This window comes from Elephantulus edwardii, unplaced genomic scaffold (assembly GCF_000299155.1).
Source record: "Elephantulus edwardii isolate Elephantulus edwardi_28Jun2011 unplaced genomic scaffold, EleEdw1.0 scaffold00215, whole genome shotgun sequence".
NCBI lineage: Eukaryota > Metazoa > Chordata > Mammalia > Macroscelidea > Macroscelididae > Elephantulus > Elephantulus edwardii.
Window position 1 is genome coordinate 1352123 of NW_006399965.1, and position 24629 is coordinate 1376751.

A 24629-nucleotide genomic window follows, 5' to 3' on the forward strand; every position below is an offset into this window, starting at 1 on the left:
ATTCTCTGCTTTCTGCCAAGATCCATCTTACATTAGCTATAATATCCCTAGTACCATGACCTCTTCTAAATCCAGCCTGCACATCTGGCAATTCTCTGTTGACATATTGTTCCAAATGTTTTTGGATAATTTTCAGCAGATTCTTGCTTGCATGTGATATCAATGATACTGTTCTATAATTTCCACACTCTGTTGGGTCACCTTTCTTTGGAATGGGAACAAATATTGATCTCTTTCTGTCAGTAGGCCAGCCGCCTGTCCTTCAGATTTCCTCGCACAACTTAGTGAGCACATCCAGGGCAGCGTCTGTGTGTTGAAATAAATCAATTGGTATGCTGTCAACTCCTGGAGCCTTGTTTTTTGCCAATTCCTTCATAGCAACTTGAACTTCCTCCTTCATCACCATAGGTTCTTGCTCATATGTTATTTCATGAAATTCCTCTGTGTCAGCCAATTCCTTCTGATACAGTGACTCTGTGCACTCCTTCGATCTTCTTTTGATACTTCCTGATCATTCAACATTCTACCCAAACTATCTTTAATTATTGCCACCTGTGGCTTGAATTTATTTTTCAACTCCTTCAGCTTAAGAAACGCTGAATGAGTCCGGCCCTTTTGATTTTCTGACTCCAGTTCTCTGCACATTTCATTATAGTATAAAATAAGGATCTAAAACTTTATTATGTTCCTATCTTCCTATTGTAAGTAAAAAATGTCTTATATATTACATTCTTTCTCACAATATTAACTCTAAATTAACTCTAAATATAGATTCTAATCCTGTTCTCTTTATCAGTGTCATATGATTTTGTCCTATGATACTCATATATTATTTTTACTCAGTATAAGCAAGCCATATTGTTTGATTTACCTTATTGTATATATGTTTTTATTATTTGCCTATTTTCTTCCCTAAATCTATTTTCTTCTGGATTCAAATTGGAAGCACACTTTAATGTATGTATTAATTTGTCAAACACTATTACTCATTCTATATTAGATATATAGAAGAAAATGATTTGTTTCATAAATCTAGTATTTATTTAATTTTTCTCGTCTTCCATTAATTTAAGCAGTTTTCAGTGAACACCACTAAATTTTGGCATATAATGTCACCTCTAAAGTACAATAATTTTTTACTTTTCTGATTTTGTGTGTCTTTTCCCTACCAAGATCTTCCTGAGGCCCCTTTTCATATTTACATTTTCAGTAGTTTCACTTCCCGTTTTCTCTCTTCTAATTGACCTGCACCTTTGGTAGCTGCCCTGCCCCAGCCTCTTGGCCCTCTTTGTTGTGCAATGCTCTCCAACAAGCTCTGCTCCCCTTCCGGCCCTGCACAGACTTTGGCTTCCCTCCTGGCCTTGAGAACTGTCTTCGTATAATTAAAAACAAAGTCTGCCCACTCTCTTGAGTTCTTGAAAAAGCAGGCATGGCTTTCCTTCCCTTAATTAGCCTCCTTATTAGACCATCAATTTATCTTCATCCTAATGAGAATTTGTTCTCCACATAAATGCAGTTTTATTTTTCTAGAATCTGAGAAATTTCAAGTGTCTGGAGTGCATAACCAAAAGCAGTATATAAATTTTTCCCTTTAATAGTTGTAACCTCCATTCTTTCTGCTGCTTAAGTCCCAACACTTTTATGGACTTATTTTCTATTTTATAAGAACATTCTGGACCCTGTGGCTTCACTAGATAAGCATCCTTATTTATGCTAACAATTTAGTTTCAATTATTTAATTTTGAGATGTTAATGTTCTTAAATTCTAATAGAAAATTTAGTCTATTCAGCAGGAAATCTCTTCATTTTAGGGGTGGGCGGTTCTCTTTCTCTTCCCTAGTCATGACCTATGATCTTTCACATATTAATGTAATACTCTATAACTTTAAAAAACAATCCACATAAGAAACAAAATCAAACCAAGTCGTCATCGTGAAATGGTTTCCTTTTATAACGAACGAGCACAAGAAGTTCCAAATGTAGCTCTTTGAATCCAGAAAATATTTTCTTTTCATTTTTGGTCTTGTTTGACTTGCTAGGAGCTCTGTAACTGGAACCTCTAAGAGCATCCCAAATGGTCCATGCCTCCTGTATCCACCTCCTTCTACACTCCCTTCACCTGTGTATGGGCTGGACCTACTGGTCCATTTGTAACAATAGTATAGAGTGGAAGGAATGGAAAGTCTCTTCTGAGATTAACTTTTAAAAAAGACTCTTAATTCCCTTTAAGCCCACTCTTTCTCCTCATTCTCTCTCTCTCTCCTCTCTCAGGGAAAGTCAGCTACCACGTGGTGTGTGCATGGATCCATAGACCTGAAAGAGGCCTCTGGTCAACAGCAAGTGAGGTACTGAGGCTCTGAGTTCAACAACCCCAAGTAAGAAACGCTGCCAACCAGCATGGAATAGAGCCTGAAAGCCAGTCCTCTAGGTCCAGGCTGCGGGTGAAGTCACCACCACCAGGCAACACCCTGCTTTCAACCTCCACCGAGTCAGAGGGATTCAACTAACCACACTGGGATTCCCCATCCACAGAAAGAGTGAAATAGGAATATTTGTTGTTTTAAACCAATACTTTTTGGAGACAATTTCTTTTTATACAGCAACAGATAATTAATATAGACACTTAGGACCTATTTTCTAGTTTTTAATCTATTAATTTTATATGAAATTCCTGTGTAAGGTGTTATTTCCTCTGGATGCCAATTTAATAGTCATGTGAGGTTTTCCTTAACTTCTTCTTTGAGGACAGGAAATTGTGATTGTCAGTGTTGTGCAGAAGTACACCTTCAGTGTCTGGAACAGTGCTGGCTCCCAAGGTAGATGCTTATTATGTATTTACTAAATTTTGTCTTTTTAAACTTGTCCTAGTTTATAAGTTACTTTTCATTTTCTCATAAAGTCATTGCTTTTGATGATAAGTCTTCCTCCAAACCTGATGCCACATTTCTCCTCACAGAGCCCAGCCTCCTGGAAAACCTGTTCTGCATATAGATTGAAAAGACAGGACACATCCTTGGTGTATACCCTTCCCAATTTTGAACCATGCAGTGTTTCCTTGCTCTATTCTGATGAATGTCTCCTGGTCCAAGTATAGGCTTCGCATAAGCATGATGAAGTGTTCTGGGATTCCCATTCTTCTCAGAGTCAGCCACAGTTTATTGTGATCCACAGTCAAATGCCTTGGACATACTTTGGACATGTTGCAAGAAGGGACCAGTCCTTGGTGAGGGACATCATGCTTGGGAGGGTGGAGGGACAGCGCAGGAGAGGGAGACCCTCGATGAGATGGATTGATTCAATGACTGGGGTAGTGGGGGTAGGTGTGTCAGAGACAGTGCAATTGGCACAGGACAGAGCAGGGTTTAGGGCTGTTGTAAATAGGGTCTCTGTGAGTCATAGGTGAATCGATGACACACAACAACAACTATGTTGCTTTTGTGATTTAAGAGGTAGAAAAGCAGCTCACCTCGCTCCCCTGGCCTTTTTCTCTCTTTTACCTTTGCTGTCCCACTTTGAGAACTTCAAAAGCCGCTGTCTCCTTGAGGAACACAGCTCTCGCCCTTCTCCATGGCTGACCCCTTGCCTGGTGTCCCTGCCTTCTCCTGCCTGCACTGGGGCAGCGGCTTCCTTTACTAAGAGGGAGGCTTGTGCTGCTGGCTCCAGCATAAGACCAGGGACTCCTTCAGCATCTGGAGGGCAAGTAGTGTATGAATTGGTATTTTCAATCTGAATGTTAAGAGAAAAGTGAGACGTTAGCTGCTGCTCTTGAGGTCACCTTGCCATTTAGAAGCAGAATCACCTAGAATGTTGGGTTTCCAGAAAGCAGAAACGTAACATGATGGAGATTTCAAATTATTTCTTGATTCCAACAAGCTGTTTGATCTTCTGCAAATTATTCAGCCCATCAGAGGCAGTTCCTCATGTCTAACACGGAAATAATTTCTGTTTTCTGGAGTCACTTAGGCTTTACTCTCGATCGAGCACTCTCTTCCTTCCATGTTTTAACTTGAATTTGTAGCTTCTTTGCAATAGTTTCATCATAATTATAACACAGAGCTACGTTTTTATTTAGGTTGTAAATATAGCAAGAACATAGTACGTTTTTAATTGCTTATAATCAATAAATGCTATTACTGTCTCATTCCTTTTAGCCCTTTGTTAAGATATCAATAAAATAAAAAAATTCCTTCTCATTCAGAATCTTTCATCATTTCATAAATGGGATCAAGTAGTCTGTGACACAACTTTGATAATTAGAGAGCATATCAATCATTCCAGTATCTCAAAATGGCTTAGAAGTTAAGAAGTAAAGAAGTTAGGAAAATGCCTTTCACTAAAAAAAAAGTCTACCTCAGCTTAAATGAAAATATTGCTGGGATGATCATGCGTACATAAGAAAGAAAATTAATTTATAGAAATCATCTTATGAGCTTAAATGAATAGAAAGATACAATCCTAATGAAAAAAATCCCATTGACATATATTATCTAAATACTTTTAGCAGGTAAGCAGCAAATTCTTCCAAATATTTCTGTGGCAAAGATTTATCACCAAAACAAAGGGACAACAAGATGGTTAGTGTCAGGATTTCCGTCATTTGCAGCAAGTAGAACTGTGTGCCAAGGAAACCTCCAAGTTTCTTAACATACTCACTTTACTGAAGGTGTCTACGTAGAAACCCCAGGGTGTGATGATCCCAAGACCCTAACACCCCGGGACTCTTTCCACGGTATGAGATACCTTTTGCATGTGTTTTTAGAGTACCACATGTTCTCTTCCTAACTGCAGATCCTCACCCCCCTGCCTACCTCTTCCTGGGAATGGGTAAGCTGCTGCCTCAGTTGTATCTGTGCCCGCGTTACTCTTTCCAGCTCATCCGACTTCTGTTTCATTTCCTTCCTCAGGTCCTCCGAAATGGAATCACCACTGTCAATTTCCGTCTTCAAGCGAGATTCAAATTCTGCGAGCAGACTTCTCAGATTTTCCATTTCTTTCTCCTTCGACTCCGATTCTTGAGTGTATCGCATGTGGGCCGCTGAGAGTTGTTCTTGGAGAGTAGCTACTTCCAGTCTTAGATCTCTAGTAGCGTCTGTGATTAAGTCAGATATCTGCAGGGTAAATTTTGTATTAGTTTGTCAGATAGTGGCATCTAGGTAACTATATAAGTTCTTATGGTTCTTAAAACATTTATTGGAAATAATCAGTGAAACAAACATTCTAATCAGATGAGACAATTCTATGATATATATAGTCTTCAAGATTTTCCTTATGAAAGGAACAAAATCCCTTCTTTTAATAATGTAAACATATTTTTTTAATAATTTTAATGAGCATTTACAGAGATTTTGGATTTCCATTCATTCATTGCTGCACTTCTCTCCCCGCCAGCCCTCCCCCCCACCCACCCAGTTCGCTCCTCTCTTTCAAAAGTAAAAGAAACACTCCTTCCCTGGTACACAATCCCCCCGCACCCCTCCCACCGCCCCAAGTATATTCTACTATGCAACCTTAATTGTGGACTCCTGTGATAACCGTAAGACCCTATCACACATCGCTTTTAAATTATTAACGTATTTTTAAAAGAAATCTTTTCTTTTTACCACCTAGAGAGAGCAGTGCTGCTTGGTAAGACTTTCTGATGGTAGCCAGTAGGAGACACTGGTGGTTCAGGGAGACCCAGATGCAGTTTCCAATTCCGTTCTGCCACTGTGGGTTTATGTGGTGCAATGATGCTAACCATGTCTTAGAGGAGCTTCCAGACTCACACAGACTGGAAAGGAAGGCCTGGGGATCCACTTTGACAATCCAGCCAGTGCCCCAGGAACAATAACAGAGTTCACAGGACGGCAGACAACAGATGCTGGCGAGGTTGTGCAGAGACTGGAACTCTTATGTACTGCTGGTGGGAGTGTATCATGGTGCAACTACTATGGAAGGCCATCTGGCACTTTATCAAAAAGTTAGAAATAGAAATAGCATTTGACCCAGCAATTCCACTACTAGGAATATACCCTAAAGAGACCAGAGCCACGACTCAAACAGATGTATGCACATCCATGTTTATTGCTGCTTTATTCACAACAGCAAGGAGATGGAAGCAACCCAAGTGCCCATCAGCAAACGAATGGATAGGAAAACTATAGTAGTTACACAGTGAAACATATTACTCAGCACTGGGGAAAAATGGACTCATAAAACATTATGCAACATGAAAGAGCCTGGAAGACATTATGCTAAGTGAAATATCTCAGTCACAAAAGGACAAATACTGCATAGCACTGCTATTATAAAGTAGGGCAGACATGGGGAGTTGGGGAGAGAATGGGATAAGAGTAGATAGATAATGAACCCTGCATTAGAACAGATGAGGGGGAGAACTGTCTGAAAAAATATATGATTAGACTTTCAGTATATGTATGACAGCAATCTAGAACAAGCGTTCATTGTGGGGAGGAGGGCTGGGCATGGGAGGAGGGGAAGAGAGAGGGAAAGAGAGGCTAGAAAATGTGCAGCAATGAAAAAATATTAAAATTAAAAAACTAACAAATGGAAATGCTACGGATCACACACACACACAAAGAAAGTTCTACAGGTCACAACGGTCCTTGGTAATGATCTGATCTGCAGCTGATCACGGGGATGGCCCAGGACCTGGTAGCACGTCATTTATCTGTGCCTGACGTTGTCATGAGCCAAGGACCGATTCAACAGCAGCTAACAGCAACCACAACCTGTCACATGTGACTGCTGATAGGGACTTGCTGAGCATTAGTGATAAACAACTGCTTCTCAAACAAACAAACAAAATAAAACAAAGACTGGATGTGTAATATTTTCTATACATACTCTCACCATGGTCAATTCTCAAGCCACAAATGTGACATTACTATTAGCATAGCTGAGAAGACAGATGTATCTAATTCTGAGAAGCCAGTGCTGGCCATAGAATACTTGAAATATAATAATAATTACTATGGAAATTAATTTTCTATTTCATCTAATTCCATTAATTTAAATAGCCACACAGAGTTCATGGTTATATTGTAAAATATACTACTTTTTAAGATGGTGCCTCTGGAAAAAGAGATGTGGGAATAACTTAGAGGCACTCTTTCTTGTAGTCATGAAACTTTCTAGAAGGGAACAGACCATTCCTTTTCCTTTCCCTTAAAAAAACAAAGCAAAATAGAACAAATTGCAGAAATCAAACCAGGCAGAGCAATTGCTTCCATATTATAAATATTAGTACAAGAAACTGTCCTGTGAAGAATCTGGAATGCATTCACAGACTCAAGTTCCAAGGACTTTGTGAACTAGTACTAAAAAATAATTATGCACCCCAAATTTGTTTCAAATGTTAAATTTGCAGAAAGAATAACTTAAAGAAATATATTCACTATGGTGAGATGCTTTATATGTGAATTTAACGTTATTTCCAATTAGCCCAGGAAGGAAGCTGGCCCCTGTGAGGGGTGACTGTGGTGTCCACCTCCCCGAGGAGAGGTAACAGGGAATCAGAACTTATTCTGGGAAGAGGAGGCTCACATAGTCACAGATATGTTTGGAATTTTTAAAAAGGGCATCCACATTTTAACGCAAGAGATTTCACTTGCAAAATAGGAACTTGAGATCTCTCTAGAGAAAACAGTTAACATCTGGCAAATTGTTAGCACCCAAGTATAAGCTGGTGCTGTTCCCGCCCACCTCAGATGCAGCGTGCCTGTGCGCCCAAGGCCCTGTCCGCCTGTCTTGACAGTGGGACCTTATAACTTAGGGTAACAGAGCCTCCTCCACAGGTGAGGACATTTTAAAAATGACAGAAAGCTTGAAAAAAAACCCCGTGTGTTTGTTTTCCCAAGATTTGGAACCCAGTGCATGCTTAACCTCAATCGTTTAAAGATATTTTGATCACTAGTTACAGACTCTTAGATGTTACAGTTCATCCAAAAATAATTTTCATTTCAATAGCAGGTAGTATGGCTTCCCAGAAATGCATCTGGATTTATATTTAGAGTCTTTGGGATTCGTTCAGAAAATGATTCACCATAAATTGTGCACCAAGGTTAGTCGTTGCATCTCGGTGGGATTTTCTGACTGCGCCCTTACCTCAGTGCTGGGTCTAGTCCCCAGAGGAACGCTTCCACGTCCCATCATGCTGACATGGAGATGTTTTTAACTTTGAGACTTCAGTGATTTATCTGTATTTCCTTTGTTCTTCCCACCCACCAAGTTCCACAATCAGTTAAAATTACCTTAATGGCTATGGTGCATCCAAGGGGAACTTAAGACTGCTCAAACGTCACTGAATTTTAAGAAGAAATGCTACCCACAGAAATCGTAGATTGCCTTTGGGAAGAAGTCAAGCACGATAATAGGGAGCTCTGGTGGTGGTTTAAACTGTCTCTTCCATCTTTCGGCAGCTATCGTTTTCCACGCGATCTGCAGCCTCTGAAACTCCACTGGAGGGTCAGCTATGAGTTGCTTCCTACCCAATGGCCATGAGTGAGTGAGTACTAAGGTTGTGGTTGTTGTTAGAGAAAAACATGCTCTTTTCAGTGTAAAAATAAAAGAAGAAAAACTTATGTGTTGAGAAATGCTGGGAAGAATTTTTAAATTTCATGGACATATATTTATGCAATGTTATTGAGTTGCAGAGGGTGGGGCCGAAGAGGCAGCTCTCAAAGCCATATGCTTTACTATCATCTTATGTTTTAAACACACAATGACTAGATGAACTTTATCAGAATATTATGCTGCATTTGAAGGCTTTATAAAGAAGGCTTTATTTTTTCCCCCTTAGCATTTCTTTTAAATTTTATTTAAATTAAAAAAATTCACTGTTTTTGAAATATGAATTCATTATTTCATAATTTAAGAAAGGCTATTAAAACAAAGCCTAAGATTTATTCCTTTAGAAACAATACCTGTATAGGTGTTGGTTACAAATATGTATTTTGAATGCTACTTAGAATATTCTAAATAGGGGCAGTTGTGGCCTAGTGGTAAGATGCTGTACAGAAAGCCCGGAGGTACATGGTTTAAATACAACAGCTGCTCCATTGGCGAAAGATGGGCAATCTCCTGAGTGATTAACTGCTTCTGAAAAATCTGCTGGGATGTCAGCTATTGGTCAGTTCCAACTCGGTGGTACTCAACAACAACCACCAGATTAAAATTAACTTGTTTTTGTAAAGTTAACTCTGTTAAATGCACACCTTCTAGTGTCAGTCAGATGTTTAACCTATGTAATTAGAAGTGCGGAGCTATAGGGAGTTGCACTATTAGCCCAGAGGTGGTGGTTCTTCGGTGGTTCAAACCCACCAGGTGCTCCGAGGAGAAAGCTGGGCAGTCTCCTCTTGTGTGGTTTACAGCCTCTGAGAACCTTCTAGCGGGTCAAAGAATCCTACATTTTCCAATTCTCTTTCAAAGGTGGTGGGTTTCTGGTTGTTTTTTTTTTCCTGTCTAAAGGCAGAAGCATAAAAATCCCCAACAGGAGGAGGTAATAATAATTTTTAGTCACAGGAGACATGTTAGCAAAGGACTGAACACTAGACGCTGGCCAGGCAGTGAGCCGGGGCCCCCTCACAGGGTCCGGGCCAACTTGACAACTAACGGTTTTGTTCTTTTTGAGGGTTGGGTTTTTAAATTTATTAGGAGAATATAAATAAATTGTTGTGTGTGCCTTCAGAGGCAGTTAATCGCACAGGATTAACGGATTGCCTGTCCCTCTTCGCCAGAACAGCTGGTAGATTTGAACTACATGCCTTCAGGATTGCAGTGCAGCTCCACAAGAGCTCCTTATAAATACATTATAATAAATATTTCTTGAGTTTAGAAAGGAAAATAAACAGATGAAGGTAGTTTCGTATGGAAAGGTTCCCGGCCTGTTCTAAATTGATTCTATTTTCCCAATATTGCCCTATGTTTCATTACTTTGGAATAGAAAGTCCCCTTCCCAGGGCAGGCTGTGTAACTGAATGGATTTGTAGCAAAGGGAAGAGTCAGTCTTCTCCCGTGAGCCCCTGCCTCCTCTCATGGCAGGCAAACGCCTCTCCCTATGAGTGTGCAGGTCTCTGCCTCCATAGAGCTCAGGGATTAGAACAGCGATGGGAAGGCCCCTGCCAAGTTTCCCATCCAAATACTGTGTCAGTAGGAGTTAGAAACACTGCAGTGCTCTTGGAAGGAAATCACCAACATCTTCAGAATAACCTTAGCAGCAATGGATCTACTAAGTAATGTTGTTGAGTACCGTTCAAGTCGCTGACCCTCCAGCAGGTTTTCGAACCACAGGCCTTCAGGATTGCAGTGTGGCTTCTTACCACTAGAGCTCCCTTACTAAGTAATGGTGACCATTATAATGCAGACCTTCATTTGCAGTTCCTCTTGCTCTTTCTGGTGCTTTTGGATCATTCCTTGGTATTTTTCCTTTTCAATATCAAGTATCAATTTAGTTTCTTCCTTGAAGAGAAGTGCTTGCTCCTCAAATTCAGCTAAATGTTGGGCTCTTTCCTTAGTGAGTTCAGCTTCAATCTAGAAAGTAAGCATTTAACACGTATTAAAACCATTTACCCTCAAAGTACATTCATCTTTATTTAAAGAGTCTAATATTTACAAATTGGTGGAAAAAGCCAAACAAACAACTTTGTGATTCAAATCTTGGGTCAGAGAAAAACAGCCCTAGATAAAATGGTCCAAGATTTTTTTTTTTAAGACTAAAGTAAGCTTGCAGTTGCTCCCGCTGCGGCCCAGAGCCTGTGCTGGTGTCTCTGCCACGCACTGAGGGGAGCGACCTAGCCGTCTGACCCCCGTCCCCAGCCTGGAGAGGCAAAAAGGACGAGGGGGCCACAGCTACCTCCGGGGCGATTGGCTGTCTGGATTATCAAGAGCTTACAGCTGACACTGAAGCCAGGTGGAGGGTGGACAGTGGAGGACTTAAAGAATAGCAAGATGAAGATTTTCCTACACCTTTACCAGAAGATGATAGTATTGATGCAGATATACTACTGTAACTGGACTGGAGAACCAGCAGAAGTTAATAGAAATAAAGTAAGAAAGAACTAGTGGCCCCAGACATTAGCCTGCTGCTGGATCCTAATAATCAGATGAATTGGATGATTGACTTAGATGGCTCAGATACACCATCAGAGAACAGCAATGATTGTGAATGGGAAGAGGATCTTCCCAAACCGAAAACTATGAAATAATTAGGAAAGACTCAGTTACTGAGTACAATGAAGCTGAGGAAAAAGAAGGTGGACGGTGCTTGGCATTTATTCAGAATTGGAGAGCAGGACCACAGGGTTGTCATGAAAGCCATTGAATCCTATTTTTAAAAAATGCTATCAGCCATGGAGGGCATTATTGTGATGTATTCAATTGTTGTATTTGCTGTCTGTTTTATGCCTGAAAGTAGCCAACATAACTATAGATACCTGATGGACAATCTCTTTAAACATGTTATTGGCATTTGGAGCTCTTAGTAGCAGAAAATTACATGACTGTATACTTAAATGGTGCAACAACTCGAGGAAAAATAGCCCGTCTGGGATGACTCAGGAGATGCCATCAGCAAATTGATAGGAGGTTGCGGAAAAACTTAAAATCACTCACTTGTACATCCCTCTTGGTTTATCAGAACACTTTGGGCTGTGACAAGCCCGTTTATCAGCTCAAAATTCAGCCAAAAAATTACATACGTCTTTCATCTGGCTGAGCTAGCAGAACCTGTCCCTGTGGACTATGTCGGGATACCAGAATGCACAAAACAAGATCAGGAGCTTCATGGAAGACAAGATGAACCAAAAAGTGAACAGTGAATCTGGCATCTCGTCCCAAACAAGACTAAAGAATATACTCATGAACCAATGCTTTCTTTGTTTTTAGCATTTGTAATGCATTTATTGGCCCTTATTTTTATGTAAAATTGACTTGACCTTTTTTTCCCCTGGACTTTGTACAAGCGACTGCTCATCGACTCTTTGATAGTTAATTCTATTGTACTCATTTTGTATTTTATATTGCAGTATCAGAACCACACTTGATACAAAGCAAAAAGGAAGAAGACTCGAGTAAGCAGGAAGAGCACTGGTGGCTTAGTGGGAAGGAACTCTGCTGACAGCAAGGTACATGGTTCTAATCCACCACCAGGCTGCTCTTTGGGAGAAAGATGGGCAATCAACCCCCAAACAATTCTCTGCCCATGAAAACCTGCAGGAGGGTCAGCTCTGGGTCCGTTCCAACTATACAGTAAACAACAACAACAACAACAGCAAGTAGAACATTTAGGACATTTTCTTATGACAGTTTTCAGAAACGGTAAAAGATTAGTCTTCTGGACATTTATACTGTAAACCTGGCCCTTGCCAGCAACTCAACAAAGGGAAAAAAAAGATAAAGAACAACTTGTGACTTTGACAATGAGCTTTCCTTAAGCTTCAGATGGGAGGGCAAGTACAGAATCCCATTTTTCAAAAGCTACTTTCTTTCTTTAATAATAGAATTGTGTCTTTTAACTGGGATATTGATGACAGTTTAAAGAAAAGTTGGATTTTCTTTCATTCATTGTTGCACATTTTTCTCCCTTCTCCCTTTTCCAGTTCACTTTTTTTAAAATGTTCATTCACTGTTGCACAATTTTCTGACACACACACACACACACACACACACACACACACACACCCGCGTCCACTTTGCAATGCACCTCTTACTCTGGACTGTTCAGATAATGTCTAATCATATAATCCTTTGAAACAGCTCTTTCCCTCATCTGTTCCAATGCAGTGCTCACTATCTGTCCCCTCTTTGTCTATTCTCCTCAGTCCTGCTGTAACAGCGCTGCTATGCAGTAAAAGCCACTTCCTTGATAGAAGAGGCCACGGAAAGTTTTGGATTCACAAACTGTTGTTTTGCTATGCCCAGGTTTGGAGAATGACTAAAGGACAAGAATATGTGATTCCTATAGCCACATTTTGACTCAAATAGGATCACAGTTTGCGGAGGAGCCTTAGAAACCCCCTCTCAAGCTTCTGTGAGTTGTGGAAAGAACACAGGCCGGCTTGGAGTCAGATGAAGCTGTTTAAACCCAGGCTGTCAGTCCTGGCCCAGCCACTTGCTAACCGTGTGATCTTTGGTCTGTGAGTATAATCACCCTGCCTGGCCTTAGTAAAGGGAGGCTCTAACTATTTCCACTGGGGGTCGTTAAGAGGCTTAAATGAGATGAAGCACGTGTGCGAGGCTCCAGCAGGAGCAGGAGCTCAATGGTCTGTGCAGATTATTTCTCTGCTCGGATTTTCTGTCCCTACTGCACATTCTGTATCAGAGAACTGTCTGCTCAGAAGAGCTTCGACACTTACAGAAACTGTAGTTCGCTCCCCCTTCTCCAGCAGGCACGTCCATTTTCAGACAGCTCTAAGCATTAGGTTGTTCGTTTAGTTGAGCCAACATATCTCTCCCTGTGGATTCTAAGCACTGGTTTTGGCTCTGCCTATTGGAAGCAGGAGTGACATCCACTTCCTAAACAACATGCCTCTGGAATTCTATGAACTTTGAGAAACAAAGAGAGTTCTAGAAAGGCTTCAGGTCTTTGTTCATAGGGTCGCTATGAGTCATGCTCAACTTGACGGCAATCAATAACACCACCAATGCAAGCAATAGAACATTTCGACCAGTACTAGAATTTCGTGGCCTAGAGTTCACCTAGTGAGATTGTTATTGTTAGGTTTCATCAAGTTGACTACAACCATCGTGACCCTATGAACAAAAGATCTGGACCTTGCCCTCTCCTGTGTCATCCTCATTTACTATGATATGCCCATTGTGGTCCATTAAGTCCAGTCAGTGGCCCATTATGTCCCGTAAGTCCACTGTGGTAGTCACTACGTCAATTCATCTCATCGATTTGCTACTTTCCCAGCATGATGTCTTTGCCCAAAGTGAGAAAAAAGTCACCATCCTTGTCTCTAAGGAATATTCTTGTTGTACTTCTTTCAAGAGAGATTTGTTTATTCTCTTGGCAGTCCCTGGTATAGTCAATTCTCTTCACCAGGACATCAAAGACATCAATTCTTCTTCTGCCTTCCTTATTCACTGTCCAACTTTAAGATGCACAGGAAGCAACTGGAAGTACCAAGAATTGGATCAGTCTTTAAAATGACATCTTTGCTCTTCAGAACTTTGGAAAGGTCACCAGATTTTCCTAATGCAACATGCCTTTGTATTTCTTGACTACTGCTACCAACAGTGTTGGTTATGGATGCAAGAAAAAAGAAATCTTTGGAAACGCCAATCTTTTATCAGTTTATCATGGTGTTGCCTATTGGTCCAGTTGTGAGAATTTTAGTTTTTTGATGTTGAGTTTGTAAGCCATATTGAAGGCTTTGTAGTCGTTGACCTTCTGCAGCAAGTGCTTCAAGTTTTGTTCACTTTCTGCCAGTAAGATAATGTCATCTGCCTATCACAGGGTATTAGAGTCTCTGATCCTGATGCCACATTCTTCTTCATATACTCCAGTTTCTCTAATGATTTGCTCACCACAGATTGACTGGAGAAAGGATACAATAATAAAAGAAACAATTCAGACTGACTAGAGAAAGGCTACAACCCTGATGCACACTTTTCCTGATTTTAAATCTTGCAATATGGGTCCTTGTTCTGTTAGGTCAATTGTTTCTTGGTCTAAGCATAGGTTTCATGTGAGCACAATGATAAGTTCTGGGATGCCCAGTTTTCTCAATGTTAGCCATAATTTCTTATGGTCCACACAGTCAAATGACTGCATAATCGGTAAAGCACAAGTAACCATCTTTTGGGTTTTTTCCCCCCTGCTTTCAATAAGGATTAAAATCAGCAGTGATATCCCTGATTTCATAGTCTCTTCTGAATCCAGCTGAAAGTTCTGGCAGTTCTCTGTCAATGTACTGTTCCAGCTGTTTTTCAGTTATCTTCAGCAGGATTTTACTTGAAAAGTAGTACTAACGACATTGTTTGACAATGTCCACAGTCTGTTGAATGCTCTTTTTTGGAATGGAAACAAACATGAATCCCTTCCAGTTGTAATTCTAGTGAGATCAGTGAAGGGACCACAAGTAGCAAGCCCTTTTAATTAAGTGAACTGACAGACTCCAAAGCCCAGTGTGGCTTTATCCAGCTAACTGCATTGGCTATAGGACTGAGTATTTATCCCAAGGAAATGTAATTATGCTTATAGTCAGGGTAAAGAGGATTGGTTGGGTTTTTTTGTTTGTTTTTGTTTTTTTAACTTTCCAAATTTCTGGATTGGTTTGGAGGCAGGGGGCAGAGAAGAGGAAGCTACTGACAGGATTCAAACTGTGCACCTTTGGAATCACCATACAGCTTCTTACCACTAGGCCACCAGAGCTCTCTGGTAAGTATTTTAGAAACATTAGCGGATTACTCAGATGTACTAAAGACTAGTACAGGATACCAGCTGCTCCACAGGAGAAGGACAGGCAATCTCCTCCCATGAGATTAACTATATCTGAAAACCCACTGGAGTGTCAGCTGTGGGTCAGTTCTGACTCAATGACCAACAACTACAACAAAAAGACTAGTGAAGATTCTGGAGCACTCAATATATGGGTTAGAATCCCATCTGAATTCCAAATATAATTCCACCTGCCTCCTGGATGAAATCATCGAGATCTCTCTCACAGAATATGCAAATAAATTGTCTAAATCAGAAATATCTCTACTTCTTCTATCTCTAAATCCTATTCTTCCCTGAACCCCGTTATTTTGTTGTTGTTACCTCATGTCTTTTATTAGCTCATAATTACATGTCTTCTGTTTGACTGAAGCCTGGGTCAGACAACACTTGTCGCAGAAATGTCATCTATGGCTGGCCATAAAAACTAAAGCATCTGAAGGACACTCCTGATGAAGGTGACCGACTTAACCATTCTCCACCTTATTTCAGAAGAGCCAGCCTCACCTCCTTTGTCTTATGCTTCTTCTTCCTTTTCTTAGCACCACCATGACGTCTCAGCACAAGGTGAAGAGTGGACTCCTTTTGGATTTTGTAATCAGACAAGGTCTGCCCATCCTCCAGTTGCTTTCCAGTAACGATGAGTGTTTGCTGATGAGGAGGAATTCCTTCCTTACCTGGATCTTGGCCTTGCAGGTTCAGTCTCAAGGGTGATGGTCTTCCCCTGAGGGTTTGTATGAAAATCTGCATCTTGGTGGTGGTTTCACCATGAATGGCGGATGGGAAAGCCCAACCCCATCATTCCTAAATCCATTCTGCTTCATTCTGAGTCCAAGTCGAGCCACATCCCATCGGACTTCTCCAAAGGCTGTGATCTTAGGGAAGCCAACCCATTCTTCCACCACACTGCTCAGTGCATCCAGACCAACAACCTTTCAGGAAGAGATGAAAGGTCAACCGTTTGCCCTTCCTACGACCTTGTTCCTCCTGACTCGTCTTTCGTATCTTTCTCCTTTACACATTTCACCTGACACTCAGCCTTATTCATTTTAAAGGTCCTTTGAAACAATTCATTTCTCCTTATCTGCATGCTGCCCGCCTAGTTCTGACCACTGTCACCTAGTGACTTCCCATCTCTACTCCAGCTTTTTTTTAATTTGTGCAACATGCACTGGAGTGAAATAGAAAGTGAATCCTTCCATTCTCCATTCCACTGGTTTCTCAGAGCATTATATGAAAAAGAAAACTCATGTGCACGCCCTTTTCGTGAACTGGCAGAGCACCCTTTCCTTGGAGAAATGCAGCCCCGTGCCTGGGAATAGGGCTCAGAGAGCAGGACATCTGCTGGACTTCAACTCCCTTAAGCCCCTTACCCTGGGCCTTTGCATAGGTGCAAACTGAATGCTATATAGGGCAGCTCAGGACTCCACTAGCCTGACTTCCCCCATTACTCCTGAGCCCTGATTGCACCAGGAGAGAGAGATCAGAAACACTGGAGGGATGGAAATCCAATGGAAAACATCTACAAGAGTGGGAAGTTACAACTTCAAGATGCCTTGACAGTATTTTAAAAAAAGAAAAACTACTTTCTTTTTTTTTTTTTAAAAAAAAAAAAAGAAGCTCAGAAAAGTGCACGCTAGCTAACATAATGAAAGATCAAGTGTTCCAAAAAGCTTACATGGCAGACTCAAGTAATTATTTCAAGGCAAAAAAAATGTAAAAATCTTTCAAAGTATGGGCTAATTGACCCAATTAAGAGATCAAGAATGGCTGCAAACTAAATGAGAAGGTTAAATTGTGAATAGATGACACAGGAACTTATTGGAAAGAATCTGAATTTATTGTGGAAAAGAGAATATTCAGGAAAGCATCTAGCTCACTGGATGAAGACGAAACAGCATTTAGGAAAGAAAAAGGGATGCCCTACTGCTTGGAGGAGTGAAGTTCTGTTCTGAGTCAAGAACTCAGGAGACCTTTTTAACCCTGGACTGTCCTTTGAAATCAACTTTCACAGGTAAAGAAGGAAGGGATGGCTGGAGGGAGGAAAGGAAAAACAAGAAAAAAAAAAGCAATTCACTGTCACTGGCCAGCTTCTTAAGTTACCCAACCTGAAGAAGAGAATTGAAATGATGAAAATTGGGATTTCCAAACATTTAGAGAAACAGCAGTGGGGCGTTAAGAGCCAGCTGAATGTGTGGACGCTGCGGCACAGAGAGGTGAGACTGCTGGCCCCTTTACGATCTAATTAGTTTGAATAAAATGATGAATCTATAAACAAAATCATTTGCTTAATCCATTATGTTATTTGCAATTTAGAAGATGAAATAAAGCCAAACTGTCTTGTTTATGTTTTCATATGCTGATAGGAGCTGTTACCTCTCAATATCTTGGGAAGCAGGATTTGTTTATGCAAAATAAATGATTTGGAGACGGTGCACATGGACTACTTAATATTTAATGGTAAATTTGATACTTATGGGGGAATTCTGATTTCCCCAAAAGAAAAGTATTAACAATATCAAGCTCAAGAGTTACACAAAGTAAAATAAATTATCTACATGTGAGTTCCTGATTTTAAAGAATTTGCTTTTTATTTATCAGTATCTTTCTTTAGCTCCAATTCCAACTCTTTCATCCAGACCTCCTAGATGTTCCAAAGTGTTTTGTGTTCTCTAATTATATTTGTTGAAAAATATAACTAATAAATTTGACACCTGTGTGTAATAATGATGTGGAAAATACTATCTTTTCGTGAATTCTTTTCCAAGTGAAATCTCTGTGGTTCATTGTTGTTAGGTGCTGTCAAGTCAGGTATGACCCATAATGACCCTGTGAACAACAGATCTACCCTGCCCCACCCTCACAAGCTCTAACACACTCAAGAACACTTTTGCATTCACTGTGTCAATCCACCTGGTTGAGGGTCTTCCTCTCCTTCACTGTCCCTCCACTTTTCCAAGTATGATGCCCTTCTCCAAAGAATAGCCTCTCCTAGCAACATGCCCAGAGTACATATGAAAGTTCCACCACCTTTGCCTCCAGGGAGCACTCTGGCCACACCTTGTCCAAGTCATATCTGTTTGTTCTTTTGACAGTTCATTGAACACCACATTAATTCTTCTTCTGTCATCCTTAGTCATTGTCCAGCTCTCAGATGTATATCAAGTGGATGAAAAGACCATTAGGGCCTAAGTCAGGAGCATATGTCTTCTGATCTCCTGACTGCTGGTACCATGTGTATTGCTTGTGGATCTAAGTAGAATTGAGTCATTGACAATTTCAATCTTTTCTCCATCTCTCATGATGTTGTCTATTGGTCCAGTGGTAAGAATTTTTATTTTCTTGACACTGAGATGCTTTCTATATTGAAGACTGCAGGGTTGATCTGCAGTAAATGTTTAAGTCCTCCTCCCTTTCAGCAAACAAGGTTGTGTTGTCTGCATAATAAATGTTATTGATGGATCTTCCCTCAATCCTGATGTCACATTCTTCTTTATGGATTCTAGCTATTTCCTGCAAAGGAACATGAGCTGGGAAGCTGGAGGGTCAACAAGGGAGAGCAAGACCCTCAGCCAGGTGGACTGACACGGTGACAGCCGCAATGGGCTCTAGTGTGTCAGGAAGTGTGAAAATGGCACAGGATACGACAGGGTTCAGATCTTTTGTTCATAGGGTTGTTATGAGTTGTACTTGACTTGTTGGGACCTAACAACTAATAGTTATTATTTAAAACTTATTACTATACTAGTACACTGGAAAGCATTAGGAATTTATTTGCTTCTTCAATTTTGAAAAATTAATTTAAAATTTTTGTTTGCCTTCTTTCAACTCTGCGGTTGGTTGTTTCTTGAAGTAAACATCCCTTTCCTCAGTCTCCACTATAAATCCAATTGTTTCAGACACAAAATAAGATTTTGTTTGTGTTAGTTACTAGCTTTAAAAGGTTTCATGTATTACTTAAAATGAAGTCAACAGTGCAATTCTAAAATGCTCTTAAATGTGATATTTTGGGCAATAGATATCTTAGAATTATTTATTGAGCTAAAATATTATAGGCAATAGGTAATATGAGTTGCTTAGGTAAACAGCATGGTTGTAAGAGATTTCACTACAAAGTCTGACCTAAATAGTAACAGCATTGTGTATTTGAAACCAGTTTTAAAGATTTGGTATGCACATTATTTTCTTCATATCAAAGCAAAATTAGAAATAAATAACAAAAAAAATCCATGACAATTAGTAAACACACAGCTATTTTTAAAGCACTATCCTTGTTGCATAGCAACTATTGATTCTATTATGTGCCTTTTACAGACTCTTAAATAATTAAGCATAGACACAAATTGCTACTTACTTTTTGATGTTGAAAGCATTTAAGTTATGAAGTTTATTCTAATACATGTATTATACATTTGTGAAGGGAACAGTTCATTCCTCTGCAAAGGCACAGTGACCCAACAGAGATGACAATGTCACGTTAGCAACTCTCCTTCGCATGAGACGACTTTTAGGGAACTTTTTATTCAAAGTCTCAATGGCGAACACAGCCAAGACATAATTATCATTCTGTGGCTTTATTTGCCTGGATCTTGATTTAATGCTAAGTAAATGACAATGTTTACTAATGAGAAGTCCTATCCCTTTAATACAATTAAATGCCCTTTTGTACTAAGGAAAATGAGATATGTGCAAATACATCTATGATGTAATGAATTCATAAGAGAAATGTCAAAATCTTAGAACTTAAGAGAATCATATAGATTAACTTTTTACTATTAATTTAGCTTCCCAGAATAAAACAAAATTAGGGGAAAGAATATACTGTGAGAGTAAAATGAGCTTAAGTATAATATTCTCATGTGGTCAGACTAATAATGCTCACTGGCTCTCGTCACTACGTCAGCACCTCAGAATCAGGGTACCATGAGCAGGAGTGGCTGGTGAGCAGAGACCTCTTCTCCAGGCAACTGTATCGGAATGCCCGGTGGGATGTGAGTGAGGAGCCGTGGAACCTCTTGATAACAGAGACAGGAGAAGTTGGTCTAAGAGAAGGGACACAGGAGGCGGAGGAGGGAAGGGAAGCATCCATCAGTCTTTGTCCATGTTAACTGTGTAACTGAATTTTCTGAATCACAAGATGAGAACTTGATAGAATCTTTCGATACACATTGCCAAAATGCTCCTCAAAATACAGCTTTATATGTAATCCTAAAAGAACAAACCTGTCAGTATAAGTTACACCTCATATGAAGGGGGAACAAAATCCTCACAACCAGATTGATAAACATCATTGTTGTTGTTGTTGTTGTTGTTGTTAGGTGCCATCAACTCAGAACCAACTCATGGCTGATCGTCCAGCAAGTTCCAAGGGCTGTAAATGGCATGGAGTAGACTGTCCATTTCTCTCGTGCAGAGAAGCTGGTGGATTCAGAGAGCACAATTATTTACCCACTAAGCCACCAGAGCTCAATAAACATCATTACCTATGGGAAAAAAATGAAATTGCCTAGGATTTCATTTTACTTGAAACTACAATTAATACCCATAGGAGCCGCGGTAAAAAAAAAAAAAAGTATTGCAACAGACAAATCTGCGGCCAAGGACCTCTCTCAAGGGCTACAGACTGAGGATGGAGGTTTAAAGGCAAGGTCACCATGGTATTTTCAGTTGTTCCACATGCAAGTGACAGCTGGACAGTGAGTAAGGAAGGAGGAAGAACTGATGGCTGAGAATCGACGCCTTTGCTGGTTTGCTGTGTAGGTGAAGAGCATGGATTTCTACAGGAAAAACAAGTCTGTCTTGGCAAAAGTGCAGCTGGAGTTCTCTTCAGATGCAAGGGTGGTGAGGCTTTGTCTTACATGCTTGGGGAATAACATCAGGAGAGGCCAGTCCTGGAGAAGACATTATCTTTGGAAAGATACCAAGTCAATAAGAGAGGCTGACTCTCAGCCAAGTGGATTGCCAAAGACACTGCAAAAGAATGGGCTTCAGCATAGCAGTGAGCACGATGGTAGCACAGGATGTAGCCGTGCTTTGTTTTGGTATACGTAGGCTAGCTACAGTATGATGACTGTATACTCTTTCCACCTTCTTTTAATACTTCCTGGATCATTTAATAGTCTGCCCAAATCATCCTTAAGTATTGCAACGTGCAGCTTGAGATTTGTTTTTCAGTTCCTTGAGTTTAAGAAATGCTGAGCAAGTTTGGCCCCTTTGATTTTCTGACTCCAGCTCTTTGCACATTTCATTACAATACTCTGTCTTCTCGCGCTGCCCTTTGAAACCTGTTGAGCTCCGTAATATCTTTATTTCTTTTCTTTGCTTTGACTTAACAGCACTTAGTGCAATATTTGGAGTCTCTTCTGACGTCCATCTTTGTCTTTTCTTCCTCCTCTGTCTTTGTAATGACTCCCTGCATTCTTCCTGGATGATATTCTTGATATCCTCCCACAGCTCATCTGGTCTTCACTCATTAGTGTCCAAGGTCTCAAACCTGTTCCTTAGATGGTTTTGAAATTCAGGTGTGACAGACTCAAGGTCATATTTTGGTTCCCGTGGATTTGATTTCATTTTTCTTTGCTTTAACTTGGACGTGCATATGAGGAGTTAGTGGTCTGTTCAACAATCAGCACCTGGCCTAGTTTTCATAGCTGATATTGAGCTTCTCCAGCGGTCAGTCTGATTCCTATGCATACCATCAGGTGAAATCCATGTGTATAGCCTGAGTTTATGTTTCTTATAAAACATATTTGCAATGAAAAAATCATAGATTGTGCAAAATTCTATCATTCCATCTCTATCAACTAGTCATCCATTATTATCAATACATCTTGATTCCATGTTCAATTGATCTCTGACTGCAAAAGTTGATAGAAATAATTTATTTCCTCTTCTTTGACTCTGGTTGTTGATGCATATATGTGAATGATAGTAGTATTCATTGGATTTCCTTGTATGCATATGGATATTATCCTGTCATTCACAATATTGTATTTCAAGACAGATCTAGAAATGATTTGTGGACTACAACAAACTGTGGCTGACTCTGAGATAAATGGGAATTCCAGAACACTTTATTATGCTAATGTGAAACCTATATTTGGACCAGGAGGCAGTCATGAGAACAGAGAAGGAAATACTGGGAAGGGTGTATGCCGGGGATGTGTCCTATCTCTCTACTGAAGTATATAGAAAAGTTTAAAGGCAAAAAAAGAAAGTATTGGTTTACATACCTTGAGTGAACATTTTCTTTTTATATAATAGTCAGAAAGCTAAATATGTAATCTATTTTACTCTGTCAGGATATATATATAATGTTCTTAAAATCAGAGAGGTTGTAAGAATTTATGTTTTCCTGCTTTTAAGAATATGATCACATGTAGAGTATCATTTTGTGAGAAGAAGAAAAAAGTTAAGTGCTTAAGGATAAAAATTATGCTAGTGCATGAAAACGAAGGGCTATTTTAATCTTATGGGATTTCATTTTCTACTTGGATCTTTTATTTCTCATTACATTGTCTAAATCTCAGTAAAGACATACACCATAATAAGCAGTCTAGGAACTTCAGAAGGAACCAAACCAGTTTAGAAATGTGAAGAAGAATTGTAGCTGAGATGCGGTCTTGTAGCTGACGGACAGGATGAAAGAGAGTGAAGCCAGCGCGTGCTGACGAGTCACGTCACGTCACGTCGTCGTGTTACCTTCTCCCTCCAGTTGTCGTCATTCAGCAGCTTCTGCCTGAGGGTTTCCTGCAGCTGCTCGATGCTTTTCTGATGGGAAATCAGCAGCAACTCTCTGAAAACCATAAACCCAATAAATGAGTCAAGACTCACTCCCAACATGCTTCTTAAATTGCAGTTTTATTATTTCAGAACTTCATCTATTTTCTGTAACCAATGTATGGAGTGCTAATAGATATTAGATTGATTTTTAACAGAAATTCACCAGTACTGGGTACAGAGCAAGTATGGATGCAAGCTAAATTTTGTTTAACAAATTATAACTTATTTGTATATAAGTAGTAATCACACATCTTGAGTCACATCTGTATTCATAACTGGGGTTCAAAATGTTGATGACTAAATTCTAAGGCCAGACAGTATTTTGCCTCTTAAAAAAAATGTATTAGAATATGTCATAAAATCAACCAAAGTTAGAAGTTCCTGCTGAATTTTTCTTTTCTCAAATAGTTATAGGCACGAATGAAATGAAGTAGTCAGGGATGTGGAAGTATACAAAGCACATTAGCAATTAGAAAACCTAAAATAAAGAAAATAAAGAAAAAAAAAGAAAACCTAAAGAACACTCTAATACATGAATTCAGGGGAGCTCTGGTGGCCTAGTGGCAAGAAGCTGTACTGCAAACCCAGCGGTGTGTGGTTTGAAGCCAACAGATGCTCTGCTGGAGAAGGAGGAACAATCTCCTCCTGTACCAGTTAGGCTCGATTTTGACAGTAGACACGAAAGAAATAATAAAATTGAAAAAAAAAATTGAATCCACTTAAAAGATCCTAAAGCTCTGCCTGTGAAGCTCTGGGTGGAAATAAAGTTAGAAGATTCATGAGAAAATGTCACAAAGGCACAAAATTACTGAACATTACTACTAACAGTAAAAATAGCCTATCACTGAGAGCCCCTTCCCCTTTTTCCCTCACCCGGGGGTTCTTTTTCTCCCTTTCTTTTTCTCCGTTTCTTACTTCTCTCTAATCTATTGTTTTTCGTCCACTACTGCCTTCCTTTTAGCTCTGACTTCTCTCAAACTTCCAGTTTTCCTTTACACCCATATCTGCCCTAACAACCCATCAATATCTCAAATCTCAGCTATTAAAAAAATCAAATTCAGGGGATCTCTGGTGGCCTAGTGGCAAGAAGTTGCATTGCAATCCCAGAGGTACACAGTTCGAATCCACCAGATGCTCTGCTGGAGGAGGAGGGGCAAACTCCATCTGTACCAGTCAGATCCAATTTGACAGTACACACACACACAACCTCATTTACCTTCTTTTTTTTTAGAACATAATTCACTTTATTTGTTATAGAAAATCCACTAGGTGGTGGCCACAGCTGGAGCCTGAGTCCTCTGCATGGAGACTCTGGTGTGAGTCTTTACAAGATGATCTGTGAATTCCTGGTAGGGAGACTTCGTGAACACCGTCTCTTTCCAGAGATCTGGGGTCAGATAGCTGT

The 24629-nt window shown here is 40.0% G+C and overlaps 1 protein-coding gene and 1 pseudogene across 1 annotated transcript in view; one reads left to right on the plus strand and one right to left on the minus strand.

Moving 5' to 3' along the window:
- The window catches only part of LOC102844561 (leucine-, glutamate- and lysine-rich protein 1-like), a 234812-nt gene that overhangs the window by 17451 nt on the left and 192732 nt on the right, over window positions 1–24629 (minus strand). The window contains exons 9-11 of the mRNA XM_006897783.1: window positions 23144–23237; window positions 10366–10530; window positions 4809–5108 (exon numbers count right to left, since the gene is read on the minus strand). Of these exons, the coding sequence (XP_006897845.1) occupies window positions 4809–5108; window positions 10366–10530; window positions 23144–23237 (559 nt within the window). The remainder of the gene's footprint in view (window positions 1–4808; window positions 5109–10365; window positions 10531–23143; window positions 23238–24629) is intronic.
- LOC102876005 lies at window positions 10746–11816 on the plus strand (annotated as a pseudogene).